Genomic DNA, 17,928 nt, shown 5'->3' on the forward strand with positions numbered 1-17,928 from the left:
AAAATATATTATTTGGGATTGTAATAATTTGATTGTAATCATGTTTGCATTAATGTACACAACTTTAATGTTGAACCAAATGGTTCAGATTGATCTAACATATTAAATTAAACTATTAATCTGAATCTGCAAATAGCAATTAGGCTTACTGAAGTTGTCAAAGAGTGGAGGGAAACGTACATTTCCATCTAAAATGTAGTTCAATAAAAGTAAAAAAGGATCAGTAGCCTAAATGGAAATACTAAAGTAAAGTATACCCTCAAAATAATAGGCTACTTGAGTAAATCTAATTAATGAGCCTACTTTCCAAATACAGTAGGCTATAATAACAAATACATTGCGCATACAGTTTAATCACCTGCATACGATTTGAACGTCCTCTTTTCCCTCCTTGTCATTTGCGGGGATCAGGTCATAAATCACTGAAACACACGCAAACACATGACACAATTAATGTCAAAGTCATTGGCCTGATTTGACACTTAAACTTGTTTTAAAGTTTTACCGATCCACATATACACATAAACGGCCATCACGATCTCTTTTGCTAATCAGAAATATTGTTTGTGTCGGCAGTAGCAGTTGCTTTGTGTAAACGTAATCTTACATTGGTATATCTTTCCCTCTTCGTCTTCGCTGACAGGGCTGTCGGTGGACTCCAACTCCGATGAAGACATTTCTGATATGAACAGGTATATTTAAACAAATAAACACCAGAATTTAAATTAAAAAAGTAACTAGTTGTGCACTTTGAAAACGGGAATGTTCGATAATCAGTAAGTGCAGAAAAACGGAGAGTTGCCATGGACACAATTAAGAGAGAATCCAGCCTTGCGATTGGTCACAACAGGTCTTGCATCATGTTGACCAACTGCAATTAGCCTAGCTGTTTTAACCGTTGATATCAGAGACATATTGTTTTAAGGATATAAGTGTAGCCTACTTTATTTTATCCTTTATTTACTTCCAGTCATTGAAATGTCGTTGTAAATTGCAGTTTTTCTAGAGTGTCATTTTAATGAGGGAGCAGTAGAGACAGATCAACACTTTACTGTACACTTTCCCAATTATTTACAACAGCGTGGAGAAAATAAAGTATAGCATTGTGCTAAATACTTGCTTCTCTTACTGCCACAACGAAAGCGAAAGTCAGTAACCTAACAAAGATACACTATTGTACTTACTGTAATGGAAACTTCAGGAGCATGGAGTCGAAACACAATGAGACACGGGAAAGCTGGAACTTGATGTCAAACACTGAAGATTTATTTGAAGTTACTGCAAATTGACAAAGACATTTGCTGCAGCCACAAGGTGACAGAGCGCTTGCCTAACCCATTCTGAAGATCTCTCACCCAGTCCCATGTATTTAGCTGGTACTGAGAGAATAATCAACATTCAGCAAAACAAGATAACACTGGCATGAATAATGAGACATAACACAGAGAGCAAAGCACTCCAAGGTCGCATGCCTGTTCTCACAGAAAGTGATAAACTGTGTCAAAGGTATGGGCCCAGGAAATATTTTCCTCAACACTTTATTTCTATATTTTTCCTACCACACCCCTTTTAAAAAAAAATAATGTTGTTATTTATAGAATACAATAGCTGTAGCCTATATTATGACATCTCTTTTTTTAACATTTCTTTATTTTGTTAGCAGTAGCCTATATTTATTTGTTTATTTATATAAATTATCTTGTATTTCCCCCAGTTTACGATCTTGTAAATTATGTCGAATTGTTTGTCATTTAAACCACTTATTTCATTATCTATTGTAGTTTGTAATTCTAATGTTGCGTTCCTTTTATTTATTGTTTTTCATAAAAGTGCTTTGGCTTTACAAGTCGGATTAATCGATAACAAGCTTTGACAGTAGCTTTTGACGTGAGAAGCATTCGCTGGGTGCTTGTTATTGCTAATAAATTGTAAATAAGCCATCTGTATGTCAAATATGTCTTATATGTCTTAAATGACATGATGAATTGGAAATGGGGGACCCTGATGTAAACAAGACGAAAGTCATTCTCTGGTCTGCATCCCCTTAACAAGTGTATGTTTTGAGCTGTACTGTACTGTACCCAATATACAAGCTGTTAATAAACTTTTAAATCAATCAATCAATCTATAGCAACGACTCAGAGCTTCAGTGACGTATTTATTCTGCGACGCGCTATTGCCACGTCAACTTCAAGAGACTCGTGTGTTTGTTTTGTTGTTGGTGCAACTTTAGCTGCCATTTCTGATGCGTATTTGAATTCGTAGCATTTCAGCTAACACTGATAATTAGCCAAAATGCTGACGACGGAGGACTACACGCACTTCCCGGTCCAGATGTGGGAGAGGGTGCTGTCCAAGGTGAAGAAAGCGGTTGTTTTTATGGATGACAAGTGTGCAGAGTCTCTCCACTGGTGCGGAGGTGCTGCCGTCTTACTAGATGCTGGAGCCCGAAATTTAAAGCAGTTTTCAAGCTTCGAAGCCTGTGGGGTGAACGAACCGAAAGCTGTGTTTGTGGTGAGCACGTTGTTAAAGGGAACAACGGTGGAGATCATTAAAGACATCATCTCCCTCAGTCACTTCCAGTACTGTGTTGTCATCACCACTGTTGCTCACTCCGTGCACCTGCTAGCCAACAATGTCACCACAGAAATGGAAGGCAGCCCTGTGTTTGAGCAGTTTGAAGAAAAGCTGTGCGAGTGGATGGGAAACATGAACTACACAGCGGAAGTCATGCACGTCCCAGTGGTGTTCGCCCCGGTGTCCCAGCAGCTACTCCTCACGCCCATGTTTGCACACCTGTTTCCCCTGCTCCCACCTGATCTGGAGTCAATAAATGCAAAACGTCCAGAGAAGAAGAAGTTTGGAAGCTTGCTCGACGTGGACATGAACTCTCTTCCTGTTGAACTGCAGTTTGAAATCAAATCCCTGGCTTCGGTGTTAAACTCAGTGTTTGAAGCTACAGGCACCAGAGAAGAGAGTTTCGCTGTGGGTCCCATGAGCCGCATAATAGCAGGGGAACTGGCCAATCACCCTCAAGCAAAGAACCGAAGGAAGGCGGCCCCTAATAAAGCCTCCATCATTTTTGTGGACAGAACAATGGATATTACAGGTGAAAACTGCAATAAAATTGCCCAGTATCGTGGATACATACAGTATATGGATGTTTACATGGCTAACAACTGTTAATAGCACAGTATAGAAATACACACAAATAACACACCTTGCTGAAAGAAGTACTCAGATGTTGCAAAAGTGCCAATTGAATGATCTATATGTGCCATGTTACAAGTGAAACACATTTGTAATAGTATTCAATGCTTTTGAAAAGTAAAGTATTTTATAATTTTACATCATTATGATTTTGACACTGGTAAAGGTTGAGCTATTTTGAACTACTTTGTAAACTGTATCACACACAAATACGTTTGTTTTATTCAACTTAATCTGCAAAGTAAATATGAATTGTAGTTTTAAATAATAGGTAGTGGAGTAAAGAGCACACCTTTTGCTTCTCAAATGTTGTGAAATTAACATCTTAATAGTAATCATAGCTAAAACTGCAAGAAGAGTATTTTGTGTCTTTTACTGAAATAAAGATGTTGATATGTCACTGACAACTCTCACTACATACTGAATAGATGTCTGGTTGTTTTTCTTTTTTCAGGAGCTGTTGGTCACCATGGAGACAACCTGGTGGAGAAGATTCTGAGTCTGCTTAAACCTTTACCTGGTCATGTGACAGACATACAGGTGGACATGCTGGAGCTCACAAGTCTGCAGCGAACCCCTCACTCCCAGACCACCCTGGCCCCCGGCTGCCTCGCACAGACCCAGTGAGTAGCTCTCTAATGGTGATTAGCTATATCCCATGTTATGTTCAATGGTGTTTTACTGTGCTGTAAATACACATAGCTTTTATTATGACATACAACTGATTAAGATGGAAAATAACTTTTATTGGTGTTGATCATTTATCGAATGTCCCATCAGCCATGATTTAAGACCCAAGAGCCGGGACAAGAAAAGAGAGTGGTATAGGAAAATCACACAGACTCCTCTCTGGGATTGTGACCTATACCACAGCCAGCCACTAGGGTCGATCAAAATGTTATGATTTGACTTTATACACTCTATTTGAATAATTCTTACCTGTGGCCCTAATCTTTACCCTAGTAAAGTTTGAGCACATAAATACCTGTGTTTTCCTCTACACAATACCTCTCAGGCTCATTAACGGTGTTGTTGTATACAAGTATGCATTCCAATTTGATAAAACATAGATTCAATTTGAACAAAAAGGAAAATTAGGTCCAAGTTTTGAACCTGCCAGCCTGATTTGGCATTTATTGTTTGACTGAGCTCCAGATTACTCCTGTACTTCTGTTTGTGTTATGGTTAAATAATGTCTATGAGTTACCGAAGATAATAGCAGATATTTTGTTATCCTCCTCCTCATCAAATACATATTTTCTTATCTAAATGGGATTATATATGTAATCTGACTAGAGACGGGTAACATGGCATTTCAAATCTGAATCCTTTCTTATTGCTCATCAAATTGTTTCAGGTAGAATGAAGACTAATATAAGTACATTACCAACTTGTAACCAAAATTGACACAACCACAATAAATATTTTTGACATACTTTGCACCTGACCAAACACACACATGCACAAACACACACCCACTAGCTAGAGCCAGCCCCCACTGAATGAGTTGAGTGGCACATGACCTGCATCAGGTGCCGGTGGTTCAGTGGAGCTTGCCTCTAGTCTTAGCTGTGCAGATGCACGTGTTCAGCGCCTGCGGTGAGGCTGTTGTACATGGCAGGGATTAGCCCTACATCATGTGTTCCACTCCCGCTTTGCCCCCTTCATGTGGTTGCAGGAGGAAAATACTTTGACTTAGAAGAAGAGTTTTGTGGCTTGAGCTGTCATGCAGTGTGTCTGGTGGAATTGAGTTCATGCACACGCTCACATATACACTAAATGCAGCAGGGACCATTCTCAACTAGGTGGGAGGTTCTGTTGTAATGGAACCAGTCTTATATGTTGCTAGTCAGCACTATTTAGACAGTGTGGACTGAAGCATATCATGTGAGACCAGCAGGGGCAGGTTGCACCCACCCTCAGATGCAGGGCTCAGTTAAAGGGCATGTGGACCTATAGATCCCTACAATACACCCACAAATGCATATCTCAAGTCACTGTAGTTAAATGTCTTGGTTGCACGAACACAGCTGTCTCTGTGGATGAAATGTTTTATGCATGCTTAAGGCTGCAGCAACAAGCCTCTGACATTGCCAACCTATCCTACAGGTTTAAGTATGATGATGGATAAGAGGTTGGGATCGGTGGCTGTGCAGAGGTTGAGGTAATGTTTGCGGCAATGTTTGCAATTATTGTTCCAGATCTTCCCAGAGAGTCTCGGCCACCACATCTCACAACATTTAGATAACCGATTCAGATATTGTATACAACTCCTAGCAGATGCTACAAAGCAAATAGACGGAGGAAAATATGTAGCTTAAAATAATAAGTAATACGCCAGGGGCTGTGTTTGTGATGATCAGGGACAGCCGGATCAGTGGGAGCATTATTGCCGCGGTGCTATCTCTGAGCAGATGGCCCAGTGGAGCCTTATCACAGATGTTTAGGAGATTGAAGAGCTGCCTTGGCACTGCAAGAATGAAGCTTAGAATTCCATCTTTATTTAACTGCCTTCAGGAACACAGCTCACCACAGCTAGAGTTTTAGTCAATCTCTGTAATACGTTCAAGACAGGGCTCTGCAAATGCATGGTTGTAGAGGTGTACTGCTCTTAAGCATTAATCTCTCTTAATTCCATCCAAAATACAAAAGCACATATTTCTAAAATAGATTGTTTTCAAAGCAGCAGACCTCTTTGTGGTTCTATTGTCTATATAATAAGTTCTCTCCTACTCCATGTTTATACACCTATGATTTGTTGAGCTATTTTTAGCTCAGACCACTGTGTGTTTTGATTGGTTTTGTTGTGTAGAGCCACTCAAGCCTTTAAATAATAGGTGTGGACCTAATTTGGACCCTTTTGTATGATATTTCCCTCAGTAATTCCAGGATATTTTTATAGATTACCGTGTCTTAAACATTCTGTGGGTGGTTGTTGATTCTAGCTCTCCTGGCAAGACCCCACACTTACTTTGCAATTACTGTCGTATTGTCTTTCATAACCTGGCGTGAATTTTCCTTATCCTACAACCTGACTTTTACTCTGTGGTTACAGGTATTAAGCCTGAGACAAAGTATACTTTGTGTGGGTGTATATGCACAGACATTTTGCCTGCTCTGGTATTTTATTTCACCATTCTTTAACTATGGCATTTTCCCCTGCTATTAAATAGTGCCAGGAAGAACAGTTAGCTGTATATAGAAGGATGTTGAGTGAAAGTGGCAGTGGGAGGGTTGTTTTGTGTATATGTGTGTTTGTGGTCACGTACCTTCCAGCCCAGTCTGTGTAATTTGCTGTGCTTGGCTGCACAGCTCTTGTGATCTTGAGGAAGACATATGAACCCCACTGGCAGAGGGCACCAAGTTTCCTTCAGTCTCAGACTGAACCCTGCACCCCCGTCATCTGGTCGTCTTCGACCTTGATCCTGTGGTGGGAGTATGTGCTTGTGGGCAGAATCCAGTACGGGTGGCCAAGGTGCTCTGAGTCTGCCTCAGGAGCTGCTGAGCTTGAGCCAGCCAGAGCAAGCGACCCGCACCCTGCCATAAGAAAACACAGCGAGGCTGCCATCTCCTCAATTCTGCCCAGCACATCATGCATGGGTACCACCAGGAAGGAGGGAAAACACCTATTTCTGTCCTAGCTGGGAAAAAGGAGCCTGAATAAAAAGCTATGCACTCTGAGTTCACGCTGTATGGGGAAAAGAAACAAAAACAACAGAGATAGTAGAGTGTGGAGAGGAGAGAGCAAATGACAGACAACTGAGGACAGCTAACCCTGGATTACCCCACCAAGAATACAAACAACATATTCATTCTATGGTGGCTCCTCATAGGGTACATTCTGTTTGTTATACTCACTCAACTTGAAGTTAGGCAATTCAATGATGTTAACCTACAACTAATGATACATATTAGTCAGTTCAGGTAGTCATGCCAACAGAAAATAGTTTTTTCTTGTAGAATACAACTTTGCACTTGATGGAAATTGCAGCCTTCCACACGTAAGTGAGAGCCAAATGGGACTAAAATAGTCACAATTTCACAACAAGGGAACAATTTTCCATCTGGGTCAAATGCGTCAGTGCGAAAGTAACACAGTTTAGCTGCTTTCATCTTATAACTTATCACCCTGATTTCATCAAGACTACCCTAAAGGTCAATGATAACTCAGATAACAGAGATAACAAATAGTGTTTCGAATTTCTGTAGTTATTTATAGGAGATGCAGGGATTTAGCGATATCTTAGGATCCAGTGAGCTGACATGTCCCCTGGCCCATTTCAGATGTTGTGTCGCTGCCGAATTCTTCTTTCTCCCCGGGTGTAGAACGTATCTCATCCTGAAACCCTCAGTACATCAATCAAGTAGATTACTTTCACCTGAACAATTTGTACTCCGTGTTCCCATCAAGACTGAGATAACATAACCTATTCTGTCTTGTATGCCTTCTTCCACTCTGTAATTTGATATACACTGCAGATCCCACTTTCTCTTCGGGAAAGAGTGCATGCATTTATTCAGTTAGATAATAAAACATCACCTGAAGATGATACTTAAAATCCTACAGTCCTTCTCCTTCAAAGAGCCCCTACTGTTGGCTCTCATTTGAAATGGTAAACTAGTCAAGGAACATAAGAGGAGGAAGAACCTCCCTCAAACGTCTCCCTTTTATTTTCTCCCCTTCTCCAGCATTTGAACATTTAGCATTTAACATTAAGTCCTCCAACTCGTACGACCAAATGGGCCGATTGTTCAGGCCCTTATTACGACCAAATATGTTGTTTGTTCAAGCGCTTAATACGTCCTATGAATACGTTTTAAAGTGTTCGCCCTCTAGTGCTCCCGTTGAAGGCAAACGTTATTTATTCACAAATAACCCTCTCTGTAAAATCCTAAATTGTTGGATAGTTTGGCCATTAAAATGCTTTTTGATTAGATTTCTAGCGAGAAGTGTATATTGTACTTTTAGAATCCACGTCCAGTCGATATGTAGGATCTATAGTTTGATAGATATTACGAAGAGGATTTGAGGTATGCGGCAGCCTCCATGTAAAGTTACGGGTTGAAAACAGTATTTCCAGTCTCAACGTTTTCATAATAAAACCAATGATCAAATGATTTAACAGTGATATCTGCAGTACTCATCCACTAAAAAACATCAGTTTATCCTTGTTAATTATACGACATTTATTGGTTTAAATTGTGTACAATGCTTTTGTGTTTTTCCCATAGGTTTTTCTCTTTCGATTCTGAGAGACACCTTTCTTTTTACATCGATTGTTTTAGCCGCAATGCATTTCGGGATATGGTGTTTATATGATATGAAATCGGAAAAACATTTTTTTTAAATAAAAATAATACTTTATTCCGAGTGTTCTTGCTTTTCTCTTTGGAAGTCATCACATAACAGCATTGTAATACACGGTTTGGCTGCATTAAATATTACATATCTGCCGTAGATATTTATTTATAGAGCCCTGATCAGAAGACCTTTTGACAAACTGTAAGAAATGCCGCCAAAACTGAATACGTGACGTGGATCATAAATATATCAGCAATTTAACAACATCTTCCATTTCTTTTCACACAATACGTCTCCTTGCAGTATCAACACTAATTCGGCTGACTTTTATATTTGATCCAATTGGTACAGTAGATAGGCTATATTTACACCATAAAGGTGCACAGCTGATAGAAAGGGATTTTTTTGTAGTTTTTAAAGATATGATTTACTACCAGTTGACTGTTACAGGTCTATACAGGTTCATGGTACAATGCATAAGCTTCAAATCAAGAGACTGAAACTGTATTTTCCTTTACCGTTCTGTTTTCATTTCACAATAAAGTTAATAGTCATATTATGTTTGATATTATTATGTTTTATTAACTACACCACTGGTTTTTTAACCCGCACCGCCTAGCGGTTAAAGCACGTTATTGAATTTTGTTGTTGAATACGTTTTATTTGATGAAAACATTTAAATATTAAGAGTAGCCTACATACAAAATTGGGGGAAAGTAGAAGGCATGATAGAAATATAGAATATAAAATATCAAGAAGATACCGTAGTGATCTCTACAATAAAACAGTTTAGTGTAGGACATCCAAAGATATTAACAGGAGGATGTGCAAAACAGACAAAGTAATAAGGCTTTATTTAAACATTAAAGAATACTTTAAGTTAAGGTCTTCTTTTGAATAAGAAAAAAACGTTGGGGTTATCCACAGATAAATATTAAGTCTGACAAAGTACTTAACGTCCAATATATTGCATAGTTTATTTTGGCACTTGACAATCACCTTCCCTGAATTTGACTCAGGTGTAACTAAAGTCTGATTTAAGGGTTGTTTATATTTCACATCATTAATCAGAATCTGCAAAGTAACTAAAATAAATGTAGTGGAGTAAAAATACCAGGTTAACCTCTGAATTGTAGTGGAGTAGAACAAAGTAGTATGCTGCTGTAACAAAAACATTTCCCAACTTGGGATCAATAAAGTATCTTATCTTATCTTAAGATGATCGATGGCTACTGCCATATTTGCAAAATTTGCCTCTGAACCTTGACAAGTGCATGTTTCAGGCTTATCAATGAACAACAGGAGGGGTCATAGACATAAGACCAGCTGTTAAATAAAGCTCTTCTGACCTTAGCTGTCATGTGGGTATATTAATGCTGCCCATTATGGACACAAGCAATTTTCACCCATTTATTAATTATATGTTTTAAATTTGATAACACGTATCCCCTAAACCTCCAGGGTGTACACAGTTTAATACTGGCAACTTCTAATTGTGGGAAATACGATAACGTTTTATAAAGAGATGTGCCATCGAACATGTTGCGAAACACACAATTGCCAGCATGTGTAGTTCTGGGGGGGGGGGAAGTCTGCCGTGGTTCCATTCCATTTCATAGAGCTGTGACGCTCAGTGTAACCTTGTCGCACTGCCACTCCAACATCCAATCACAGGGCTTGATGACTAATCATGGGGTTTGTAAAGCAAGGCGGATATTGTAGTCCCAAACGATAGCCGGGGATTGTGGGTAGTGTCGTGTCTTGGGAAACTGTAGTGTCTTAACTCCGAAAAAACTATTTGTTTCTCTGAATCGAAGGTTAAAAACACAAAAGCATTGTACACAATTTAAACCACTCAATATTGTGTAATTAACAAGGATAAACTGATGTTCTTTAGTGGATGAGTAATGCAGATATCACTGTGTAATCATTTGACAGTGAGGGGAATATATCCGGTTTTATTATGAAAACTTCAAGACCGGAAAAACTGTTTTCACTTGTAAATGTATAAACTGTTACTGTGTAAATCATTCATAAACGTTTACCTGACACACTAGAAATGTTAATTAATGGAAACATTCTTGCTCTTGTAATTAGCATTTTAAGATTTTTTTTCATTCTAACACATACTTTGTGCTTCTTGAGGATGTTAACAACGATGTATTTCCCTATTCTTTAATAGAAAAAAAGCTATATATGGAGTTTTGACTGGACGGAGGTGGCCAATGAGTGCTCCTGGTACTTCTGCGTTGGTGTGTTTTAGTACGTCCCTCCTCTCCTATCCCCACTTCCTGCAGAATCCTCTTACCCTTTTTCTCTCCCAATAAATCCGCTGGGTCATTTGTCCCTCTTGCCAGGACACACAGACACTCAAGGCCAGGTCTGGTTTTGGTCCACCTCTCTCTCCCTCACATGTACATGAGGATGTTTACAGGAAACCGACAGTGTGTTTGCCCCATTAAACACACTTCATAAATTAACTCACTGAGGGATTGCAGCTGACCTTGCACAATCCTGTTAGGCAGAATCTTTTACATACAGTACACATTGACCTGTTTGAAAGTACACACTCACACACACACACACACACACACACACACACACACACACACACACACACACACACACATTTATGAGCTTTAATCACATCTTGGTGCCTGTGCTATAGGCAACCAGATTATTATTTTCACATTAACCTCTAGTGGTTTCCAGCCATGCAGAAAGAATGATTTTATGATACCTTTATCCAAGATTTCTACCATCAATGCAATAAGATGCACTTACATTTTGTTAATTGGGTGACGTTGAGAAATATAGGGGGATGTTGAGAAAATAGAAACACATTTTAACAGCAATTGGCCTTTTCAGAAACAATCAAAGTAACCTGGCCATTGAATGCCCATCAAATGTTCAACTGGTCGTCTTACTAAATGTACAGACATATCTCAAAAAGTGATCAGTGAAAATGATAAAGCGAGACACTACTAGAGGTAAGTGAGAACATGTGTTTTCTGTTATTTGGGGGAACTTACCTTTGTGGCCAACTATCCAGGATGCTTCATCAATCATATGTATGAATCACTTTTGAATCACTTTACTGTACTTACGGTATAAGCTTGTTCGTCTGAGGTCAAAGTAAGGAAATAAACACTGAAATGTGTAAGCATGTTCAACCAAATGTTGATGGGGCCACAGGATGGGGAGTACATTTAAGAAATCCTGAGTCAGAACGGTTGGAGCCATTCTTTTCTGCTGCATCACCCTCTTCCAGGAATACTATCCCCCTCCTCACCCCCACACTCATTAATTTGTTGGACCCGGTCAGGGGTATTTCATCACTTTAATGATCGTACGCGTTCATTCTTCTCGTAGTACGCACATCTTTCTTAAAATTCCAGTATTTGATACTTAACTGCCTTTTATTTGTACAACACTTATTACACATCTAGTGGAATTTAGTTTGGGCACTAACAGCCCCTCACCACTCACCAAACAGCCTTTCCAAGTCAGTCAGAGAGGATGTTCACTGTGGTTACACAACCCAAGAGCGAGGCTGCCCCCTTCAGTCTAGATCTGAGCAGCCTTTGCAACAAACAGAGCCATACTGCGCTTAACGTTTCCCCCCCCCCCTCCCCCCTCTCTCTTCCATAGTAGAGAAGTTACTCAACAAGGTTCCTGGCTGCTTATGGAGCCTGTCTCACACCCTGCCAGTATAAACCTCACCCCCAGGCCCAGCTTGCACTCCCGCCTTCGTCTGACCAAATGGCCAAGGATAAGCGAGTGGGGCCAGTTGTCGGGGGGCTGGTTGAGCCAAATTGGAACCATATTTCATCCACACTCTACTGAAGCCCTCAGTCTTCCAAATACACACACGGATGCACAGTGGTGTGTGCAAACATACAGATGCATGTGTTGGCCTGCTCAAGTCACCCCATTGGTATTTTAACCATGACAAGTATGCAGGACTTCACAATTTGCGTAATCCTGGCAGTCCTGACAGTCCATCAAGAGCATGGGAGGTGTTTTCTGAAGGATTATGAGTGTTCTCCAAAAATGAAACCTTGTCATAGCTTTTGACCAATAGCTACAATGTTGTATCTGTGTCTTAATCACATTATAAGCAATTGAAAAGACTGGAATTGAAAACCTGATTTATCTTTCTTGATTCTTGAACTGTCTTTCTGTTTTCACTGTAACTGTTTTTACATTAGACTTTTGTCCTGGCTGAGTCGTGTTCGCCGGTCTTTGTGTCTGGTTCTAGTGTGAAGATGGCGGGCCTCCCAGTGTGAGCCCCTCTACTCCCCATCTAGCCCCAGCCTAAGGTCTGGAACTGATTTCATCTGATATTAAACAGATGGCAGTAAGAAAGGAGAAAAGTAGGGAGAAAAAAGTTAAAACAGAAAGAAAAGAAAAACAGAGTGGATTCATCAACGAGCTCCCTCCTACCCTCCCTCCTCTGTGTCCTCAGCCTATTTTCTCCCTTTGTCTCCCTCAGTTCAGTTTCTGGTCACTCCTGAGAGAAGATACAGTCTTCTTGTCAGTCTTGCTGTCAAAGGCAAAGACATAGATGTAAGCCTTTTGATGCCCTTTTATCCAGCCAACAATGTGTCACTGTCTTTAACAGGGCAAGACATCTGAGAGAAGACCAATAGAGTAGCTTGAATTCAGCACGTTTTATAAGAGAAACTGTGACTATCTAGGACACTAATCTGCAGGACACTCTTTGTTTCTTTCGCAGAATGACTTGAAGCTGTTTCCACTGCTCCTAACAGATGGTAGTAGTCTTACGCACATGCCTTGTCCTCAGTTTCCCATTAAAGATGTGGATCAGTGTATTTCATAACCTAGCGGATAATGAGACGAGGGACTGAGATGGTATCAAGAGGAGCCTTGGTCTCCAGACTCTGTTGCTCTGCCCCTGATGTAAGGACAGCACTGATCGGTCCAGAGGAATGTTAGCACACAGACTTTTTAGGTGGATTGAAAACATTCCTAATGTTCCCTCTGCTAATTTCAGTTTTTTCCTGTGAGGGGTCCCATAGGGGAGTCGTCACTCCCCGACCAGCAGGCTCTCTATCACTGAGACGAGCCCTCAATCACGTCCATGTTGTCCCTTTCGTTTGTATAGTCAGAGTCCTGCCTGTTCTGAGCAAACAGCATGAGCAGCAACAGTCGCTCAGCTTGTTAATGTTGTTCTTTTTTTTTTTACCACACTATTTTTTTCTCTCCTCATGACTTAATGATCTGTCTGACTGTTTTTCCAACCAGGTCACCAGCAGCTCAGACTCTGTGGGAGGCCATGCTGACCAATAAACATAAAGAGGGGGTGATGGAGGTCCGTCGGCAACTAGTGGAAACAGCCAGCAAAGAGAAGCTGCCAATCAAGATGAGCATGGGTAAGAAACTGAATGCCACAGATGAATTAAAATACACAACTTGTGTCATGAAATAAAACACAGAGTACAGACAAACATAAAGAATGAACATGAGCAAATCCACGTGAAATAAAAACATCATCATGATAATGTATATTCTTAGAGAGGTGTGTGTCTGTATTTTGGAGCAGCACCATAGCGCCCCCTACTGATATCCAACTGCTCTGCCTTACCGTGTGTTTGCCCATGTGGCCACAGAGGAAATCTGAACCACATGTTGGCTCTATGACACACACTTACACACTCTCTCTCTCTCTCTCTCACACACACACACACACACACACACACACACACACGCTCCATAACACACGCTGCTTTTGAAACTTTTGTTGTTTGTTAATGAAGCAAAAGGGGCTCAGGCAAGGGATATAAATATGTGTTGGCACGCACACATAAAGTCATTACATGCACAAGTACAGTGCCCTTATGCACATTCACCGTTATGCTGCCCTTTGACTCAAATAGGTAATGGTTCAACTGCACAGACACACACACACACACTCACACTCACACTCACACACACACACACACACACACACACACACACACACACACACATACACATACACATACACTCACACACACACACAACACACACACACACACACACACACACACACACACACATCACTCATACATGCAGGGCTAATATACAGGTTAGCATCTGGCAGGAACGGGGGGGGGAGTTAAAAGGGAGGGGCCGTGTGGTCCCTCAGCGCCTATAATCTGTGAGGTAAAGAAGGTCTCGTCTCTCGTAACAAGCAGGTTGTAATATGTTGGAGGTCACACACACACACAAACATATGCACGCACACTCTGCCAAGCATCTGTACACACATGGTGGTTTATTTTCACACATTTGTGTAAAACATCAGTTCTTTTAAATCTAGATGGCCGCTACATTGTGGATCAGGAGTGACAGGGAACGCAAGAAATTATGAAGAAGGTGCTGCCTGCTGACTGACATTAAAGCTGCTGCCTGCTGCTGACTGACAGTCTGTTAACTTAATGTCTTTCCTGAGAGAGAGAATAAGAGACAGGCAGGGGGAGAGGGGGCACTGTCAAACTCCTCACACACTGAACCCTTATACCCCGCTGGCACAGGACCAGACTCCATGAAGCCCCCTAAGCTCCAATCACACCCCCACACAGTTCCCATCCTGCCCACCACCAGCACCACCAGCGGAGTTCTCAATCCATCATGCTCTGCTCATATGAGAGCAAGTTAAACCCAAAACGCTTAGCATTAATGCCTATCTGCTCTCTCAGTGCCCACTCACTCTGTAGGAGAGCAGCATTTTTCCACTCTCTCCAGAGCACATTATCACTCTGGCTGGTTTGTGCACATCATGAAGAAAATAGTGTCAGGATACCGCAGGCCCTCTAATCTCATATACACACAGACTCAACTTGGCTTCTTTTCATCTTATCAGGATACGATCATCCAGAGAGAGACAGAGAAAATAATCCATTTCTCAGAGCCCGAGAATGACCCGTCAGCTCTCTCATAGCACAATAAGATGATGAAATTCCCTGTGTGTGTGTGTGTGTGTGTGTGTGTGTGTGTGTGTGTGTGTGTGTGTGTGTGTGTGTGTGTGTGTGTGTGTGTGTGTGTGTGTGTGTGTGTGTGTGTGTGTGGGTGTGTGTGTGTGTGTGTGGTGTGTGTGTGTGGTGTGTGTGTGGTGTGTGGTGTTGTGTGTGTGTGGTGTGGTGGGTGTGTGTGTGTGTGTGTGTGGTGTGTGGTGTGTGTGTGGTGGTGTGTGTGTGTGTGGTGTGGTGTGTGTGTGTGTGTGTGTGTGTGTGTGTGTGTGTGTGTGGTGTGTGTGTGTTTTTATCTATTCATCTCTGGTTTGTATGCCTGCATATGTGTGCGTCACAAGGTTATACCGTTTGTGTATCTATTGTGTGCACCTGATACTGCTGTGTAAATGAGATGTGTTGACAGAGCCTTCTCCCTGTGGTAGAGGTACAGTCCTTGTCCTTTTCATGAGCGAGTTCAAGCGATCATTTATTGGATTCATCATTTTCAGCTGTGAGATCTGGGAATGTAATATCACAATGGTTTCAGATTAGCGTTCATGTTTACAGTATCATCTCCCCTATTTCTTATTTAAAATGCACTATCATTTAATTAATTTGAGCAATAAAAGCATATTTTTAGGGCGTCGAAGATTTAATCTCAACTTTGTACAGGCAAATGAAAGCAGATACGACACGATCACTTACATATATTTTTTACTTAATAGAAAGCACGGATAACATATTTTTCTTCGACACAGACACTGAAGGAGGTCTGAGTAATGTGGCACTGTAGCTGCCCTGTTGTAACCTGTGATCCCTACTCCTACTGTACTGTAGAGTCTTAAGGGGCCTCAACATACACCCACAAAAAGAAGCCCCAGAACTTTTCCCATCTTAAAGTGCATAAATAAATGTGTCTCAGCCTTCCTGTGTCCCCCATCCATGTAGAATTACTTACGAGGCTGTCCAGTTGCTGGGACCAGCCACCATCAGACATCACTTAGCCTCTGAGTAACCCTGTGCACCTAGAATGCAAGTCATCTTCCAGTCACAGGACTAAATCATGGTTGGCCCCTGCCCTTTTTCGCATTGTTCAGGACTTTGATCGTGACCCAACCTCAATTGCCACTTCTGCACATCAGGCTAAAATGGGTAGGAGCTCCAACAGTTTATAGCATTTGACTTAAAGATGTGATTTGTTTTATGGCTGGTACTGCAATAAGTGCACCCAGAGGAACAGTGGAATGGCCTTAAGGTGCAGGTTTCCCCTGTTATCTGTATGTATTTAAACAACTACAGTATTGTATGTACCTGAAAACCATTAGGAATAAGTTACTGGTGAACAAAACAGACACACTGATTGAAATAACTAAATCTTTCTTGCACACACTATTTATTTAACTGAGCACTATATTAGAAGCATGTCATATACATGACACTTGACCACAGTTTAACTGTATAAATAAAACATTAGCTTGTGTTTTCACACACCAGATGTTAAATGTGTATATTTAATGCATTGAAACGACCTAAAGTATACTGTTGTTTAACAACTTAAATAAAGCCAATGTGGACAAATATATTCAAAGCACAAGAACAGTGTCTTTATACTGGTACAGTCTAATTAATTTGAAGCTGAAAATAAGAGCATTTCCAGTACTGCTATTCCTGCAGAAACACCCCAGTATAAAACCACAGCTCAGCTGACAGATCATCACCCTGAGATTAGTTTGCATCTGGCAACAAGATGCCTGAGGAATCACAGAACTGTTTACAGGGAAGTTAAGTGACATAGATAAGAGCTAAGGCTTTGCAGGGCTATTTGATTTGGAGAACAGGCTTTTATGTGGCTTTCTTGTCTTCTTTTGTTGTGTTATTTTACAATGTCTTTACATTTCTCACTTGGTCTCATATGATCTAGCCAAGCTGTAACGCCTGAATATATTTGGCCTACAGTGTGCCATTCCTTTCCTGTTCTTGGGTGAAATTATGCTTGGCCTTGGCTTTGGATGTATTTCCTGGTTCTGTGCTGAATTATGGTTGGCACATCAAGCTAAGAGAACCTTGGTTAAACTGCCAGGGTTTTATGGCTGGATATGTTCACAATAGAGCTTTTCAGGATTTGGAATATGTCTGGCTGTATGTCTGGAGCTCATTCTTCAAAAATAGTTTTATTTCAGTGAAAAATCTGGTTCCCTTTCGTAGAGATTCCCTCTCTATTGCCAGTACAGTAAGTGGCACACAACACACCAAGTCTTTCACTTCGGTTTGGAAAGTGGGCTTCCAAACTTTTCAGAAATCTACTTTTCTGTTTGGTTTACTTATCAGCTTATTAAAAAAAATGTTTTTGTTACTAGCTTCCCTGGATGATTCTATCCAAAATGTCTATCTGGAAATATTTCACATCCAAAGATTTTTTTCATCCACTTTTATAAAGCTAAAAAATGTGTTCTGAGTCCC

The 17,928-nt window shown here is 40.7% G+C and overlaps 1 protein-coding gene across 1 annotated transcript in view; it reads left to right on the forward strand.

The window, feature by feature from the left end:
- The first annotated feature begins 2,175 nt into the window (after positions 1-2,175).
- The window catches only part of scfd2 (sec1 family domain containing 2), a 92,664-nt gene continuing 76,911 nt past the window's right edge, over positions 2,176-17,928 (forward strand). The window contains exons 1-3 of the mRNA XM_034229918.1: positions 2,176-3,109; positions 3,665-3,833; positions 13,781-13,908. Of these exons, the coding sequence (XP_034085809.1) occupies positions 2,296-3,109; positions 3,665-3,833; positions 13,781-13,908 (1,111 nt within the window). The 5' untranslated portion in view covers positions 2,176-2,295. The remainder of the gene's footprint in view (positions 3,110-3,664; positions 3,834-13,780; positions 13,909-17,928) is intronic.

Source organism: Gymnodraco acuticeps, unplaced genomic scaffold (genome assembly GCF_902827175.1).
Source record: "Gymnodraco acuticeps unplaced genomic scaffold, fGymAcu1.1, whole genome shotgun sequence".
Lineage (NCBI taxonomy): Eukaryota > Metazoa > Chordata > Actinopteri > Perciformes > Bathydraconidae > Gymnodraco > Gymnodraco acuticeps.